The sequence below is a fragment of the Neolamprologus multifasciatus genome, unplaced genomic scaffold, assembly GCF_963576455.1.
Source record: "Neolamprologus multifasciatus unplaced genomic scaffold, fNeoMul1.2 chr03_unloc_1, whole genome shotgun sequence".
In the NCBI taxonomy this organism is placed as follows: Eukaryota; Metazoa; Chordata; class Actinopteri; order Cichliformes; family Cichlidae; genus Neolamprologus; species Neolamprologus multifasciatus.
The window spans coordinates 1,367,183-1,383,505 of NW_028181971.1; the positions used below are offsets into that span (position 1 = coordinate 1,367,183).

Sequence of the window (16,323 nt, forward strand, 5' to 3'; positions counted from 1 at the left end):
TCAGGACCTAAATTAGTAAGTCAACATCGGACAAAATGTGCTGAAGTTAGCATCAGGTGATCCAACTTTCCAACTGCTGTGCCAAAAGACTATTTCAAGTAATATTCAACAGCTTTATGACACTGAAAAAAAAAGCAAAATTAGATGCATTACAGATAGCCCCACTAGTATGGAGGAAATACACCAGCAGCAAGTGGTAACAATCCAAAAGCTGGCGACTGTCCTTGAGCCATGCAGGTAAATAAAACTGTTTTAACTTATTGTTACTCTTTCTTCAAAAAGCTCTTTAGTTGACAGTTATTGTGTAGATTAAAAATTACTTTCTTGAACTGTCTACTACAGGTTTGAGACTGAGCTTCTTGCAGGTGAGACATACGTCTCATGTTCCGATGATGACTCAAAATACAGTGGCTTGCAAAAGTATTGTGAACTTTTCCACATGTTGTCACATTACAGCCACAAACATGAATCAATTTTATTGGAATTCCAGGTGAAAGACCAACACAAAGTGGTGAACACGTGAGAAGTGGAACCAAAATCAGACATGATTCCAAACATTTTTTACAAATAAGTAACTGCAAAGTGGGGTGTGCGTTAGCCCCCTGACTCAATACTTTGTAGAACCACCTTTGCTGTAATTACAGCTGCCAGTTGTTTAGGTCAGGAACATCTGCCCGCATGTGGCTGGACTGTGGCATTATGGGAATTTTAGCCTATGGAAACATTAGTTTAGCCTTTGTGTTGACAGTGTAGAGTTATTTCTGCGGCTGGTTTTTAGCGTGTTGAGACTCTTTTTATTGTATAGGGGATTTTAACCTGTAACTCTGGTTGTGTCTGTTTCCATGGAAATAAATGGTGTGTTTAAGGCCAACTTAGTGTCTGAGCCCTGAGCGCTGACCCACTCACTCCCCTTCTACTTGTATGCAAACGCACTTTGAGGTGCAGATTTAGATCCACCACTTTTAGCGGCTCCACTAACACTGAAGCCTCACACAGGAAGTCATCTCCATGTGCTGTTTATTTACTTTCCGGCTCTTTGAAGCTTCGCTGCCAAATGTGGAGGAAAAGTTTTATGTGGAGCTATCTGCAGCATGTATAAACTGATATTAATCTTTAACAGGGCTGTCAAAACTGAGAGCAAACAAAAGAACTGCTGTATAATGCCGTCCACCCACTCAGTTTAATTGGTCACATGACTGCATCATATGACTAAAATGCATCATTGTTTTCAAAGGGTCAGTTTCTGCAGTCCAGATTGCAACATAGACCGAGTGAAAGAAAGACGAGCGTGTGAAAAGCGGACGGTTCAGCCTGACCCTTAAACGCCCCACAGAGAGAGACAGCTGTGTGGCCTGGAGCCAGGGAAACATCATGGATGGAGAGTCGTGCTGCTCACAGTTACAGGTGTTTGTTCACTTTCACTTGGTTCTCTCTGCTTTCACTTATTCTTTTATTGTGTTTCTGTGTGAAGCTGTCGTGTCTCCTCTGCAGGTCCAGGATCAAACATCAGGAACAGAAGCAGCTCCATTGATCCCACTCCTCTGATGGCTGATCAATCAGTTTGATCTGTTTGATTATTGATCAGTGATGTCAGAGTGGAGTCAGTGTGATGTATGAAATATATCTTAAACTATCATAAACATGTTTTATCATATAAGTCATTTTTCTACATTTTCTTCTACAGATCAGTTTATGTCAGTATGTCCATGAAGGTTCATCCAGGTCATCGTAGTCGAAGGAGCTTGGAAAGAAAAGCGTCTGGACTTCTTTAAGCTGCTTGAAGACGTTTCACCTTCATCTGAGAAGCTTCTTCAATTCTAGGGCTTAAATCTTCAAATGGTGAAGAGTCCCAGATTTAACCCTGTTGGAGTGTCCCCCTAAGATCCCTTCCCACTCACATCCTGGGCCATCTGACCTCAGGAAATCACATGATAGTGTGAGAGACAAGCTCGTAGACAAACAGCTTTTTACACTAGAATTACCTGTTTGGGTCCAGTGAGTGTCAATGACAGGAAATCCTCACCTGGTGGTGAGTGAGAGGAACCACAGCAGAGACCTCTGTGTTTAAGAAATGGATGGTTATGGTCGCTGATGCTCTCAGCTCAGTGTTCACACCAGCACACAGAGTGCACAAGCTCCCACTGTGGAGTAGACACTACAGGGACTACATCTCAAAGCTTCCACGTGGTTTACATTTCCTCCATGGAAACAGGAAGTGCTGCTTTTAATTTGAAAACACATTTAAGGATGTGGAAAAGTACAAATCTGGCAGCTTTCGTTGGACATGAAGTCGGTAATGTGTCTGTGTGACAGCTGTGGAAGCACAGGAGCAACGTCTGTGGGAAAATCCACAGACTCTGTAACGCTCGGACATGTTTGAAGGAGGTTTTTCACAATAAAATCTAAGATTCAGTTTAAATGAAACGTCGTTCACCTTGTAAGGAAACATTTTGTGGACACGATCGTTGTCCAGCTAACAAAGTTAGTCCAGTGAGAGACGCAGGAGGAGCAGAGGTCAGCTCACTGTGACAGAGGTCAAACAGATGTGACAGGACACACTGGTGTGTTTCATCTCCACACACACACAAACCACAGCAACACTGACTCCACACTCAGCCTCCCAGTGACCGTGAGCTTACCCGTGACACCCTCTGTGGACCCTCTGTGTCATGTGATGGTGATACAGGACGTTTTCCACACCCAGCTCCACACTGAGTCCTGGCTTCAGTGGGTGAGTCCATCCAGCAGAGACGTGGAGACACAAAGAGCTGCTGGACAGTTTCAGGTGTTGAGTTCAGGTTCATGGTTGTCCACTAGAACCTGATGTAGAAGCTGCAGCGAGCACACGATGATGGGGCCGAGGAGCAGCTCTTTACTCACATCTAGTGCTTTGATGTCCTTTTGCTGCTTAATAAAGTTCAGCTTTCTTCTCCTGCAGATGCTTTGACAAGTCGTTTGCTGTCCCCATGACTCAGGACCCAACAACGTCGGTGCAGCACTGACCTGCAGCCGTCTGTCTGAAGGCCTGAAACTCCTCCCACGCTGAGGTGAGCATGGTGACCTTCAGTCAGGGAAACCTGGGATTGTTTCTGTCCAGCTCAGCTGTTGGACAGTAAAGAAGTCCAGCCAACCTCCAGCAGGGAGAAAGAAAAGTGTCTGTATCATGATTGGTTTTCTCTGAGAGTAATCACAGATCCCTGCAGGGTGACTGAACACTCGCACACACTTCCAGCTGTGGCGGCGCAGTGATGGGCGCCCTGCAAACATGAATGAACCCTGTGCACTTTGTTTACATGCTGCTTTATGCTCTTTGCTCTAACTGAACTTCATATCTCCTGAGCACGACCCCGGCGCTCTCCTCCTCTTACAGGATGTGATGTGTGAGATGGGAGTGTGCCCGTGGGGATCTGTGATGTTCAAGGTCAGGATGTGTTTCAGCCTCTGCTGGCGTTGATGTCACAGAAGAGTTCAATCCTTCCTGTTTCATCGTCCTCGTCTTCTGACAGCGAGCAGAGACGTGTCTGTGATGGCGTTTGGTCGTGTCGACGTCTCGTTACGACGCGAGCGTTTCATTTGATGAACGGTCCTGATGGATTGTGATTGGTGAAACTGGAGACTAGCTCCGCCTCCCACCTCGTCCATCATCTTCCTGTGTGTTGTCCCAGTGTGTGTCTGCTTTGATGTGGACATAATGTCAAAGAGTCACTGATGCAGACGCCTCCTGTCTGTGTGGCTGCTGCTGCTCTGTCTCTAGTTTCTCTGCTTCAGCTTTGTTTTCTCAGTCTGGAGGAAATGGCTGTAATGCTCATGCCTACTTTAGGCCCCTCCCACAGGGAGAGACTGTGACATCATCATGTGACACACAGTTAAATCTTTCTGTACTTCCTGTTTAGTGACCTCATCATTTAGCATCAGCCTCTTTACTTGCGGCGTGTGCGGCAGCCTGTTACAGCAGCTCTGCTCATTCTGAGTTTCTTTCTTATCTTTTTGAACAAATTTCCCACCTGTGGGACTAATAAAGGTCATCTTATCTTATCTTAAATCTGCAGTATTTAGATCGTTTACTGGGTCCTCACCATCAAACATACTGGTTTGTGTCCTCACACAGTGATGGTTCTGTACTACAGTCACTGGTCCTGTAGAGTTCAACACCAGGTGGTGTTGAAGAGCTCTCATGGACCCGGGACATGAAGGTGATGTAAGTGGCCCCAGAGATCTGAACCCAGTTCTGCTGGGTCCACGGTCGGTCTGAGAGCACAGCTGAAGTTAAATATACAGGAGATAAAGTGAACCTGCAAACTAAACTGCTGCTCTGGATGATCCTGGAGTTTAGAAACCAGATCCTGAATGAAGAACTTGCTGAGCTCAGAAGTTTTATGTCTGTGAACCAGAATATGTAATCTTTCCAAACCTCCTTTCTGCTCTGGAAGAAACACTAAACTCACATGGTTTCAGTAAAGGTATCGTCTCAAAGTTTGATCACACACTGACGCTGTTCTCATCAGAACAGTCGAGGGACGAGAAGGAAGATTGTGAAAGTGAAACATCAGAAAGTGATTGGAAAAGTGCTCGCACTACATTTATGCACATCTCAGATGAATCCAGCACAGATGGTTAATGAGGATTTATGTGACAGCACTGGGATGAATACATAGAATCAAATATACCTGAGAACTGTGGAAAGTGTTCACAAGATAAAGGAACATTATTTCATTGTCTGTGGCAGTGTCGGGAAATTCCACGGCTTTGGAAGATGTGGGAACACTGAGTGGAAACATCCACTCTAAGTGGATCTTATTGGATCCCAAACTTTTCCTGATGGGACTGAAAAACATGATTGTAGTAAAGATGAGCTGTGAGTTGTGGTGGATCTCAGTCTGACTGTATTTCATTGTTGTGGAAGTCGCTCACAGATCGACCAATCAGAAGAAGGAATAAGCTCCAGTTTAAAAAGCAGAGCTCTGAGAACACAAGCACACCTTTCATCACTCGTGTCAACAATCTGGATATGACAAGTTGTTGAGTGAAGCTGCAGCTCTGAGCAGTAATATGCACATTTCTGATTGGCTCTGTCATCTTCTGTATTGATGCATTTTCCTGTTTGTTTTGGATCAGAGTGACATTTGTTCAAATGAGGAGCATCCACAGCGTTTCTTTGTTCTGCTAATACAGCCTGACTGTGTAAATGTAGAAGATGTGCTGACGTATGGCTGTGTGCTGCTCACATACAACACTGTACAGCCATGTTTCTAAGAGCAAACACAGGAAGTGACCTCGCACAGTGTGTGTCAGCGACACAGTAGTGTATCAGTGACTGCTTCATACAAGAAGTTGTTTGGATATTTACATCATTTCATTCACACAACATCTTCAATGATAACATAACAGAGTCTGAATGAAGCTCAGGTGTTGATGCTGCTCACTGATTGGACGCTTGGTTTCAGCTCTGCTCTCAGTCTTTCCTGCACAGGTGAAGGTAGAAAGTGTGACTGGATCTATAGACTGGAAACAGAGAAACATGCTGAACATTTGAAGCTTTGCAGCAGAAATGTTCATGTTACAAATACAGCAAACTGTTACAGCAACTGGAGGGACTCAAACGCAGGACTGATTTGCTCAAAGGAAGAAGAACAGAGAGTTTATTCATGAGGTGAAATGTTCGACAGTGATAAAGTGCTATATACAAGGGTGCAGGGACAAGCAGGGGCCTCTTCTCTCTCTCTGCATCTCACCAGTCTCTCACACTCTCTTGCACCAGAATCTCCGTAGAGAACAAGGGCAGATCCAGAGTGTCTGTACACAGGGAAATGACAACCAAGGGCCACTAGATTAGTTGTGTCCTAGCCAGGATTTCACTGATACAGTCCAGCAATGATCCAGCGAAGAGAAATTTCACTTCTTCCCTTCACCAGAGGCCAGTTAGTGAGACGCAGGTGTTACTCATCTCCCAGGTAAGTAGGCCAAGGGTGGGAGCCCACGATGAACTCCGCCCAGGCGACAGAGCAGAGAGAAAAGAGGGGAAACACATTACCCACATGTAGCAGAATATTTCTCAGGCAGATCTGCTGGACCGTGACACAAACAGTCTTTCAGAGCTGAGCCGTTATCAGTGTGTTCACACGTCAGCATGTGAACTTTACTCTGACTCAGTCTGAGCAGTCAGACGGCAGATTTTTAAACAAGCATATCAAAACACATGCAGAGTTGAGCCCCTCTCACCTGTCCTGCTTCAGGTGGAGTCCTGACTTCTCAATTTGTCTTTCCTTATTTCAGGAGAAACTTTAACACCGGTGTTTTTGATACTTGGAAAATAAACTGACCAATAAAGGTCAGCAAACAGTTTAATCTGATGTGAGAAATCAAATGAATAGACCCTGAAACCTACCTTAAGTATGCTGTAATAATCCGAGGCTCATGGGGTAAACTGCAAAGGGACTATTTCTTAAACAGCACTTTCCTGAAGCATTCAAAGCACTTTATAAACCTTTCTTCATTCACTTTTTCTACTGGTGCTCCATCGAACATTCACACAGATTCATGCTCTGACTGATGCGTGAGAGAAACTTGAGGTTATCTTGCGACAGGATATTTAACATGCAGACTGGAGCATTCTCATATTAAACCACAAATGTTCCATCTAATAGATGAGCTTCCTACTGAACCACAGCCACACCACCCCATTGAACACTTCTTCTTCTTCACTCACTTTTTACTATCTATGTGTTTACATACCTCTCACCATTTAACCATTAGTTATTCTAAGTTTCTGTCTCCCTCCCCTCACAATCAATAGGTCAGTGCCCCTCCCTGAGCCTGGCTCTGCTGGAAGTTTCTTCCTGTTAAAGGGAGTTTTTTTGTGACTCTTGTAATTTGGTGCCATATAAATCAGATTGAATTGAACTAAATAGACTTTAGTTTGACTTTGATGCTTTATGGACACCTGCTGTTGTTTCCTACTTTGCTGTTCCACAGAGAGAGCTGACTTAAAGTGTGGATCACTTCCTGACACGATGTCGGACCTACTGGCAGCTTTTCTTCAGTCCACATCACACGAGACATCAGAATGCAGACAAGCTTTGGCATCAAGCTCTTATCTTCAATCTGTTTTCAGTTCAGCACAAAGACAGTAATCTGTTGGTTCATCAGCTCTGAGTGAAACCTGGAAACTAACATACTCTTTAGAATTTAAAGCAGATTCCATTTATCAGTTCATCTGGACTGAAACATTTATGTCATTGTGATAACATCAGAATAACCTGTAGGAGACACTGATCAGTAATCAATCATCACTAACAGAACAATAGAACAGATAAAATCACTGTACCAAAGAAGTCAACATTCAGGTTTGAATGAAGTCATGTGGAAAGAAACAAAAAGAATTGAAAAGCTCCGTTTAGTGTTCCTGTAAGCAAAGTCAGTGAGATGGAAATAGAGATTTTTACATACATCAGGGACAAAACAAAGAGAACAGGAAGTAATCAGAGTAAAGGTAAGACCGTCATTGTACATGAGAGAAGTGCAAATTGCCTTATTAAATAATATTTACAAAACAGCTGCATGAAGGTTTAATACAAAGTGTGTTTGTGATATTGTGGCTGACAGGTGTGTTCACCTGCCACAGAACGAACAGTTATTTTACAGCTTTATGGAGAGAAAAGAATTAATGAAGCTTCTTTATGGTTGGATCAGTCTGAGGGAGAAGGAGCTCTGCTGCCTCAGGATTGTGGAGTAGAGCAGGTGTGACAGATTGTCTATCATTGAGAGCAGTTTGTTCAGTGACCTCTGACCCTCACTGAATTCAACCCCTCCAAATTTTGACCAATGATACTTCCTGCCTGGTGGATTAGTCCAGGGGTGGGCGATCTCAGTCCACGAGGGCCGGTGTCCTGCAGGTTTTAGACGTGTCCTTGAACCAACACAGCTGATTTAAAGGCTAAATTAGCTCCTCAACATGTCCTGAAGTTCTCCAGAGGCCTGGTAACGAACTAATCATGTGATTCAGGTGTGCTGACCCAAGGTGAGATCTAAAACCTGCAGGACACCGGCCCTCGTGGACTGGGATTGCCCACCCCTGGGTTAGTCTGTTGATCCTTCAGCCTGAGTGTCTTAATATGGAGGCTGTGACCCGAGTCCATATTTAAGAAATACATTTGGAGTTTTCAGTGTTTCCATGTCATTGTGCTGTGATGATCACTTTGATTGTTGCTGCCATAATCTGAGAGTTTGTGTTCACTTTACACTTTGTATTTTTAATCCGTAGATTTAGTTTCCCCCAAACAGCTGGTGATGTTTAGCTTCATCAGGCTGGTGTGTTTAAGGAGTGGCAGCTGTTCTTCACCTGACTGCTGTCCTGTTTGATGTTCACTTACAGTTATTTTTGTCTTTTCATTGTTCTTCTGCTTCCACTCTCACAATAGGACGAATGTTTACTTCAGAATCACTGTGACTGTCAGAATCCCTCACTCTGGATAAACACACTAGCTTTTCACCAACCAGCAACATACTTTCCTAGATTTTACACCACCTGCTTGCGCCTCTCTCCTTTACCTAGGAATACAAAGACCTTTCAATAATATAAGATAAACGTTACCCAGTTGCCCCTGCTGGTGGTTTTTGTCCTTCAAGTTTGGGTCCTTGACCAGAGGCCTGGCTTGACCTACGTTCACACTGCAGGTCTTAATGCTCAATTCTGATTTTTTGATCAAATCTGATTTTTTTTGTCTGTTTGTTCACACTACAAATAAAATGTGACAACAAACGTGCTCCAGTGTGAACGGTTCACGGTCCTCAAAGCGGCCGCATGCGCAAAAGAAAACGTCACACACAATGCAGTCTGTTTACAGAAATAAAAATGGCAACTACAGAGCTAGTAGGTGTTGTTGCAGGAGTCTATCGATTTCTGCACATCGTAACCGACAGTATTTTGACAAATTAATTAGAGAAAGAAGGACACTGAGAAAAAATAGAGGCTGTGCTTTAACAATGGCCTTGTTTGGAGCAGTGGCTGCTACCTCGGTGCAGAGGTATGTGTTCTCCGGCACTGATAATTGGCTTGTGTCAGTGACCTAAAAGACGGATTTAATGCAACACGACCATTCAAACAGCAGTCGCTTTCTAAAACATCAGATATGTATCGGATTCAGTCCTGCTGGGATCGTTTTCCTGCTCTACACTCTGGTGTTTCTGCTCAACAAACAACAAAATGAACTTTCATGAGCCTACAGATCGTGGACTTCTTTGAGAAACTTAAAGAAGACTCTTTTCTTTCCAAGCTTCTTAGATTGAACTTGAACAAAAGATTTGAGGAGCAGAAAAGTTTTTAAAGAGAAATTAAACATATTAATAAATATTCAGTTTATTTTATGTTATTTAGGTGTTTAGGTTATTTTTCTGTTTTCTGTAACACGTCTGCTCTCGTGTCGTTATCAACAGTGTATCAATGCATTCCTATGGGCGGAGACAGAAACACACACCCAAAAAGAGCTCAGAGCAAGAATAAAAGAGGAGGAGACAGGATCAGAGTGGGACAGTGGAGCTTGTTGTTGGTGTGTGAAGAAACTGTAAGTTTGCTTTGTTTCCTCCTTTAACATTTTGTTTGTTTCTGTGATGTTTGGACCTGATGTTGTCCATCACACCGACACTCTCTCTCCTTCTGTTCCATATGTAACAGAGGGAGAGAGTCTCTCACTCAGCAGCTCTGAGAACTCTCTAAAGTTTTCTTCATCCTGATCACCATCTTCACTCTGTTGGAGCGTCCATGAGTGTCACTGAGTGTTCTCAGTAAAGTTTGTTTGAAGGAAAAACACCATCAGTCTGTGAAGTCGTGTGGAAATGTAGAGAGTCTGTGAGCTGCATTCACAAACAGGTTGGATCACTCTGAATGACAGCGATTAGAGGAGGTTCTTCCATCAGTACCAAGCTCTGCTGATTTTCATTAATAAAACTTCAACCTGCTCAGTGAAAAACAGAGTGAAATCAGACAAGACTGAGTCCACTTTTAACTTTGTTTCGTCACATTTAACAGGAACTCATCTGAAGATCAGCCTCCTCCCTGTAAGGGGAAAATTCTTATCAAGTCTCCACCTGTCCTGCTTCAGGTGAAGCCCCGCCTCCTTCCAGGAATCACCTGTGTGTCCGTGTTTAGTGTGCAGCTGTGGAGCTTGTTGTTGGTGTGTGAAGAAGCTGTAAGTTTGCTTTGTTTCCTCCTTTAACAGTTTGTCTTTAGGAACTTTACTGTTTGTTCAGCTCATGTTTGATTTCTTCACACAACAAACTGTGTGTGTTTGTATTTCCGGTCTCTCCATTAAAGTCAGTGTGTAATGTTTTCCTGGCTAACATCAGCTGTGTGCAGCTTAGTTCAGCACAAATCTGCCGCTCCATAGTTCACGGTAACGGACTCACAGCTGGACCAACGAGGCCGAGTGTGTCCGCCACTCTGAGCTACGTTCGTGTTTGTGTACTTGTAGTTTGTACTTTGTGAGTTCACTCAGAGCCCACAGAGGACGCAGCGTACGTGATGACGTCACAGCCCTTTACCTCCTTTACTGTCACTGTGATTAATATTTACACACGAGACACCTGCAGAGCTCTGACGCTAAGCTAGCCACACAGCATGCTAACACTAAGCTAACGCTAAGCTAACACTAAGAGTTCTTACAGACACGAGTTAAAAAGCTGCTTTTAGTTTGTGATCAGAGTCCAGGACTGAGAGCATTAGCAGAGCTGATGGATGATGAATTACTGGATGGAAGAAGCTTCTCATTAGCAGTAAATCAGTGTGTGTGCAGTTCTCTGCAAACTCAGCAGGAATAATTAGTGTGAAGCTTTAACTCTGCTGATCCTCTTTGAATCATGGATCAGCTGAAATGTTTAAAATGTTGTTCACACGTGTTGAACTGACTGAAGCTTCCAGTCACAGTGAATCAGTGTGTGTCAGTGAATGCATCGTGTGTGCTTCAGGCTCCATCTAGTGGACTGATAGTAGAGCAGCTGATGGCAGCTTCCTCTGCCTCACACTGCTGTCTGACTGCATTCAGCTGACACTGAGATGAAGCAGGAAAGAAGCAGCTGATATTTGGACAGCACACATGATGGAAAGGAGGATTTCAGTTGATGTGCACATGAATGATTTGTGTTTCCTCTGCAGGTGAAGGTAGAAAGTGTGTGTGAGCTGATGTGAATTGAGCAGCATGGATCAGTGTGAGGACAGAGAGGAGGGAGTCCCTCCCTCTAAAAGCACTCTGTGTGGGGAACATGAGAGCCAGACCAAAGCTCAGAGGTGAGATGACCATCTCTAACTGTCCATGACTCTTCTCCATGTCACAGCTCAGCACTCACATCACTGCTCCATCATTATTCACAGGAAGAAACAAGGAACTAAACGTAAACATGAACCTGAACCCAGCTGTGTGTCCTTAAAGAGTGAATCTGAAGACCTTCCCATTTATTTTAAAGTCCAGCCTGTGTCTGCTGCAGAGAGGTGAGATGTTAATAACATGAACTCTTTGATGTCAGTGCTTTCTTCCACCTGTCCTCGTCCTCCTGCTCCACGCCTCCACATTAGTGATCCTGAGTGGTAGTCACAGAGGGACTCAGAGCTCTTTCTGAATGATGGCTCAAGTGTTTTAGCAGACTGTTTAGCCTCAGCACCAGGCTTCAGAGTACAGAGCTCTTAACACTGGTTTTATTGACCCTTTTAATCTGTTTGTGTAAAGTATTTTAGGTTTGTATTGTCAGATTATTTAATCATTATACTGAACAAATATCTGAAAAAGTAAAAACCTCTATTCCCCAAATATCATGAGGTTATCACTGCATTGACATGTCATCGATGTTTTCTTTCACACAGATCAGTTTTAGTGTGTGTGGCCCGTACACTAAACCATGACACAAATTCATATGATGTGACACCCAGACTGTGTTCACTGTTTCTTTTGGTGAAATCATCTTCTCGTGTTTTTATAGAAAGATGATGGAAGAACCTGAAGAACAGCCAGTCAAAGCAGCTCCATCAGCAGGTAGGAGATCAGTGCTTTGTATGATGAGACGTATGGATGTATAGACTTCAGGCAGATTCTTTTTTGTAACTGTGATAAGTACATAAAATTCACGAGTTGTAACCTGTCCTAATCTTTGCCTTAATCTTTCTTTGGGACATTTTTATAACATGAGAAATTCCAGTCTGAGGAGTTTGGCAGAGAAACAACTGGACTTTTTTGGACTTCGAACCCACATATGAGGTTAAAACGATGCCACCTTAAAATGAAACTGAAACAATATTGAAACTGAAACAAATGCATTGAAAGTGAAAAAAAAATGATAGTGAAAAAACATAAATATAGAAATTTAAAGAAAAAACTCACTCACTGCCATGTTTTCACACTTACACCGTTTTTTTTCTACGTACAGTTATTTTTTCAGCTTCAATTAGCTGGCACTGTTTAGGCATCTGAGGGCGCGCTTGAGGGGCGGAGCCACATATATGAGCCACATATGTTTGCGCACATTATATTGCTGACCAGTGACTGTAGAAATCATGGACGACCTAATATCTGCAGCAGCCGCAGTCATGAAGAAACTTGCGTATCTCTGAACGGCACATAGAGCTGGGACGCTGAGAGGAGGTCCAGCGTTTACCGACTGTTTCAAACTGACAGACTCAGGTGTTCTTCAGTATCTGCCTGACAGAAGGACCTGAGAGCCGCCACAATATTTTTGGTAAGTGAAAGGTGTTTGTAAGCTAATCTGTAGCTAACATCCTTAGCTAGCTAGCTAAGATGAGCACTCGGCTGTCGGGAAAACTTGTTTTGTAAAGTTTGTTTAGCTAACCCGTGCAGGTGAACGAAATTAACAGAAACGCTCCGGGCTGCTCAGTCAGTAACTAACCACAGTTACTGTACTTTTATTATGAGTATTACACTGTAAGAGCAACAGGCTGCACTCTGCTGCAGCTCCTGTGCAGAGCTGATTATTAAATATGTGCAAACAACAGCATGTTTTCACTCTTTTGCCACATCTGTAAGGATATTAACACATATTTAAAAAAAGGCTTGCACTTTAGTAACCCCTTATTAATCATTAATTACAGATTAAATAGCAAAGCCTAATATTTATGTACTCAAACCAAATACTTCTGCTTGGCAGCTTAAGTTAAAATGTGTGTTTCATTTTTCCACTGATTACATTTTTAGCACTGACTCTGAGTATTGTTTTTACTAAGTTTGTTTCAAATATTCAGGTTAAATAAAACAGTCTGAATCATTCTTATTGAGGTATTGTTCACAAAGTTACATGTGCAGTACAGCTTACATCCTTTGAGAGGGAAAAAAGCATTAATTAAAAGCATTAATAGTTGTTCTCCAAAAGTTGATTCTGTTCATCTGGACGTAGCGTTTTCTGGGAGAAACGTTTCATCGCTCATCCAAGTGACTTCTTCAGTCTCAGCTGACTGCAGGTTTCCCCAATCTTATAAACAGTACATTTGCATAATGACTGAAACCAGCCCACTGAAGGAACAATGGGCTGTGAGGTCAGTTCCTTAATCACAATTATGCAAATTCTCATGACCATTGATCAACAACCACTGACCAAAACCCACTGATCAAAGACCACTGATCAATGGCCATGAGTACCATTCACTGAGAGTTGGGGAATGGCTGCAATCACAGCATTGTAAGATGGCGAAAGATGTACCCATAGGTACCCTCCTCGATTCAGAGATGGTCTTTCCCTAAAAAAAATGCCAAGTGTGACATCTGTGACACTTGCAAGGTTATCTCAAACACACTCCGTCGGTCTTGATGCTGTTGAACAACAAAATGTTTAAAAATGTCACGAGTTTACCTGGTGATATCCTCATGCGCGACGCAATCGCGAAAACAGCAAACAATTAACAGGCCCCCTCCTCGATTCAGAGATGGTCTAACCTGCAGTCAGCTGAGACTGAAGAAGTCACTTGGATGAGTGACGAAACGTTTCTCCCAGAAAACGCTACGTCCAGATGAACAGAATCAACTTTTGGAGATTTAATTTCCTGGATGATTGAGAATGCATCAAGACATTAATATTTGTTAGGATACCTCCGTATGTTGGTGACCACGGTGCAGCAGCAGACTGAACCACGACTGAAACCTGCTCCATCTGCTGATGTATGCAGATTTCCATTCACAAAGCACCAACAACTCAAAGGTTAACATTATATTGGAAAATCTGTTGGTATATACGGCTTTAAAAAATAAACAGCTCGTATGTCAGCAGAGCTGAAGAACTAAAGAAATGTAAGAGAAGAACTTCAGATCGTGGGTGTACGAGGACAGAGAAGGATCAGCTCTATTTCAGATTTGAGATAAACTTTATATCTAAGTTTGATGGTTCTGTTGTCTTTGTGATTACAGGAGCTGCCCTCAGAATCAGACCTCAGCACCACCCAGTGACAGCAGACAGATCATCCAACATGTTCACATGTTAACTGCAGAATGAACTGATGAAAACAGTACAAAGGTTAAAGCACCACATGTGCTGTAGTGAAAGCTGCAGCTGTTTTATTGATAAAAACAAAGTCAAAAGCATCAATCACCCATGTATCATATGAATGTTGGGTTTTTCTCTGTATCTATTATTGTACAATCTACTGTACAATATAAAGCACCTTCAGGCGACTGCTGTTGTGATTTGGCGCTGTATAAATAAAATTGAATTGAATTGAAATGTAACTGTGTCACAATATATCAGCATTAACAGGACCTCAGCTTGGTGTTTCACAAAGCTGCTGATCTCAGACCTGCACACCTTCTGTTTTAAACACTTGATGTACTCAGCTGCATGAAGAGCACGTTTGAGTTTCTCTGACACAATTAAATAAAAACTGATGAAGGTCAAAGGTCGTCACTTGTGTGTCGAACTACAGACTTGTCATCTGGAATTCTTTCACAGTTTTTTGCAGATAGTGTTTTATTTACCATGAAGTGATTCAGAGTCATTTAGACCAAAGTAACCAGGAACCAGAGGATAATATATTTTTAAATATATAACTTTCTACAAGACTGAATATAATATCTCTAAGTAAAAGTAAAAGGATGCTGTATCCACAGCTCTTCACTGTGTACTCTCACACCTGGACAATAAGAATACTTTTGCAAAACTGCTGTTAGTTGACTTCAGCTCAGCATTCAGTACAGTCATTCCCTCCAAGCTGATCACCAAACGTGTGGATCTTGGATCAGCAACTCCATCTATAAGTGGATTATGGACTTTCTGACCAACAGACCTCAGCATGTAAGGTCAGGCCATAACAGCTCTACCACTGTCACACTCATGCTGGCACTCCACAGGGCTGTATGCTGAGCCATTCCTCTATGACTGCAGACCTTAGTATGGATTAGGGCTGCCACGATTAGTCAACTAGTCACAATTACGTCGACTATCAAAATCGTCGACAACAGATTTAATAGTCGACGCGTCGTTTGAAGCTTTGTAAGATCACAAAAGACGCAGGAATAAGTAGTAGGATTTAAGAGTGTAATAACAGACTCAAACAGACTCGCAACCTTATCGTGGTGGAGGGGTTTGTGTGTCCCAGGGATCCCAGGGGCTATGTTGTCTGGGGGCTTTTGCCCCCTGGTAGGGTCTCCCATGGCCAATTTGTCCTGGGTGAGGGACCAGACAAAGAGCGATTCAAAAGACCCTTATGAAAAAAACACAGAGGGAACAGTTTACCCTGCCTGGGATAGGGTTACCGGGGCCCTGGAGCCAGGCCCGGGGAGGGTGCCCGAGGGCGAGCGTCTGGTGGCCGGGCCTTAGTCCATGGGGCCCGGCCGGGCACAGCCCGAAGAGGAGACATGGGCCCATCCTCCCGCAGGCCCACCACCCGCAGGAGGCGCCATAGGGGTCGGGTGCATTGTGTGCCGGGTGGCGGCCAGGAGCGGAGGCCCTGGTGGACTGACCCCCGGCTGCCACGACTGGCAATAGGGACATGGAATGTCACCTCTCTGGTGGGGAAGGAGCCTGAGTTAGTGCGTGAGGTTGAGAGGTACCGGCTAGATATAGTCGGGCTCACCTCTACGCACGGCTTGGGCTCTGGAACCAGTCTCCTGGAGAGGGGCTGGACTCAGTCTGGAGTTGCCCCTGGTGAGAGGCGGCGGGCCGGGGTGGGTATTCTAATATCCCCTCGGCTTGCTGCCAGTACGTTGGGGTTTTTCCCGGTGGACGAGAGGGTTTGTTCCCTGCACCTTAGGGTCGGGGAACGGGTCCTGACTGTCATCTGCGCTTATGCGCCGAGTGGCAGTTCGGAGTACCCAGCCTTCTTAGAGTCCCTGGGGGGGGGGG

The 16,323-nt window shown here is 43.7% G+C and overlaps 1 protein-coding gene across 12 annotated transcripts in view; it reads left to right on the top strand.

The window, feature by feature from the left end:
- LOC146490539 (stonustoxin subunit alpha-like) overlaps positions 1-16,323 on the top strand; it is a 164,984-nt gene that overhangs the window by 103,882 nt on the left and 44,779 nt on the right. For 3 of the 12 annotated variants that reach the window (XM_085152999.1, XM_085153003.1, XM_085152998.1), the window contains one exon: positions 11,965-12,017. The exons of 1 other annotated variant lie outside the window; for it this stretch is intronic. In XM_085152999.1, the coding sequence (XP_085009125.1) occupies positions 11,965-12,017 (53 nt within the window). Of the gene's footprint in view, positions 1-2,195; positions 3,048-9,160; positions 9,561-9,605; positions 10,185-11,146; positions 11,280-11,362; positions 11,480-11,964; positions 12,018-16,323 lie in introns of those variants that run through there. 8 more of the 12 variants (XM_085152992.1, XM_085152990.1, XM_085152995.1 and 5 more) reach the window with 8 other exon arrangements.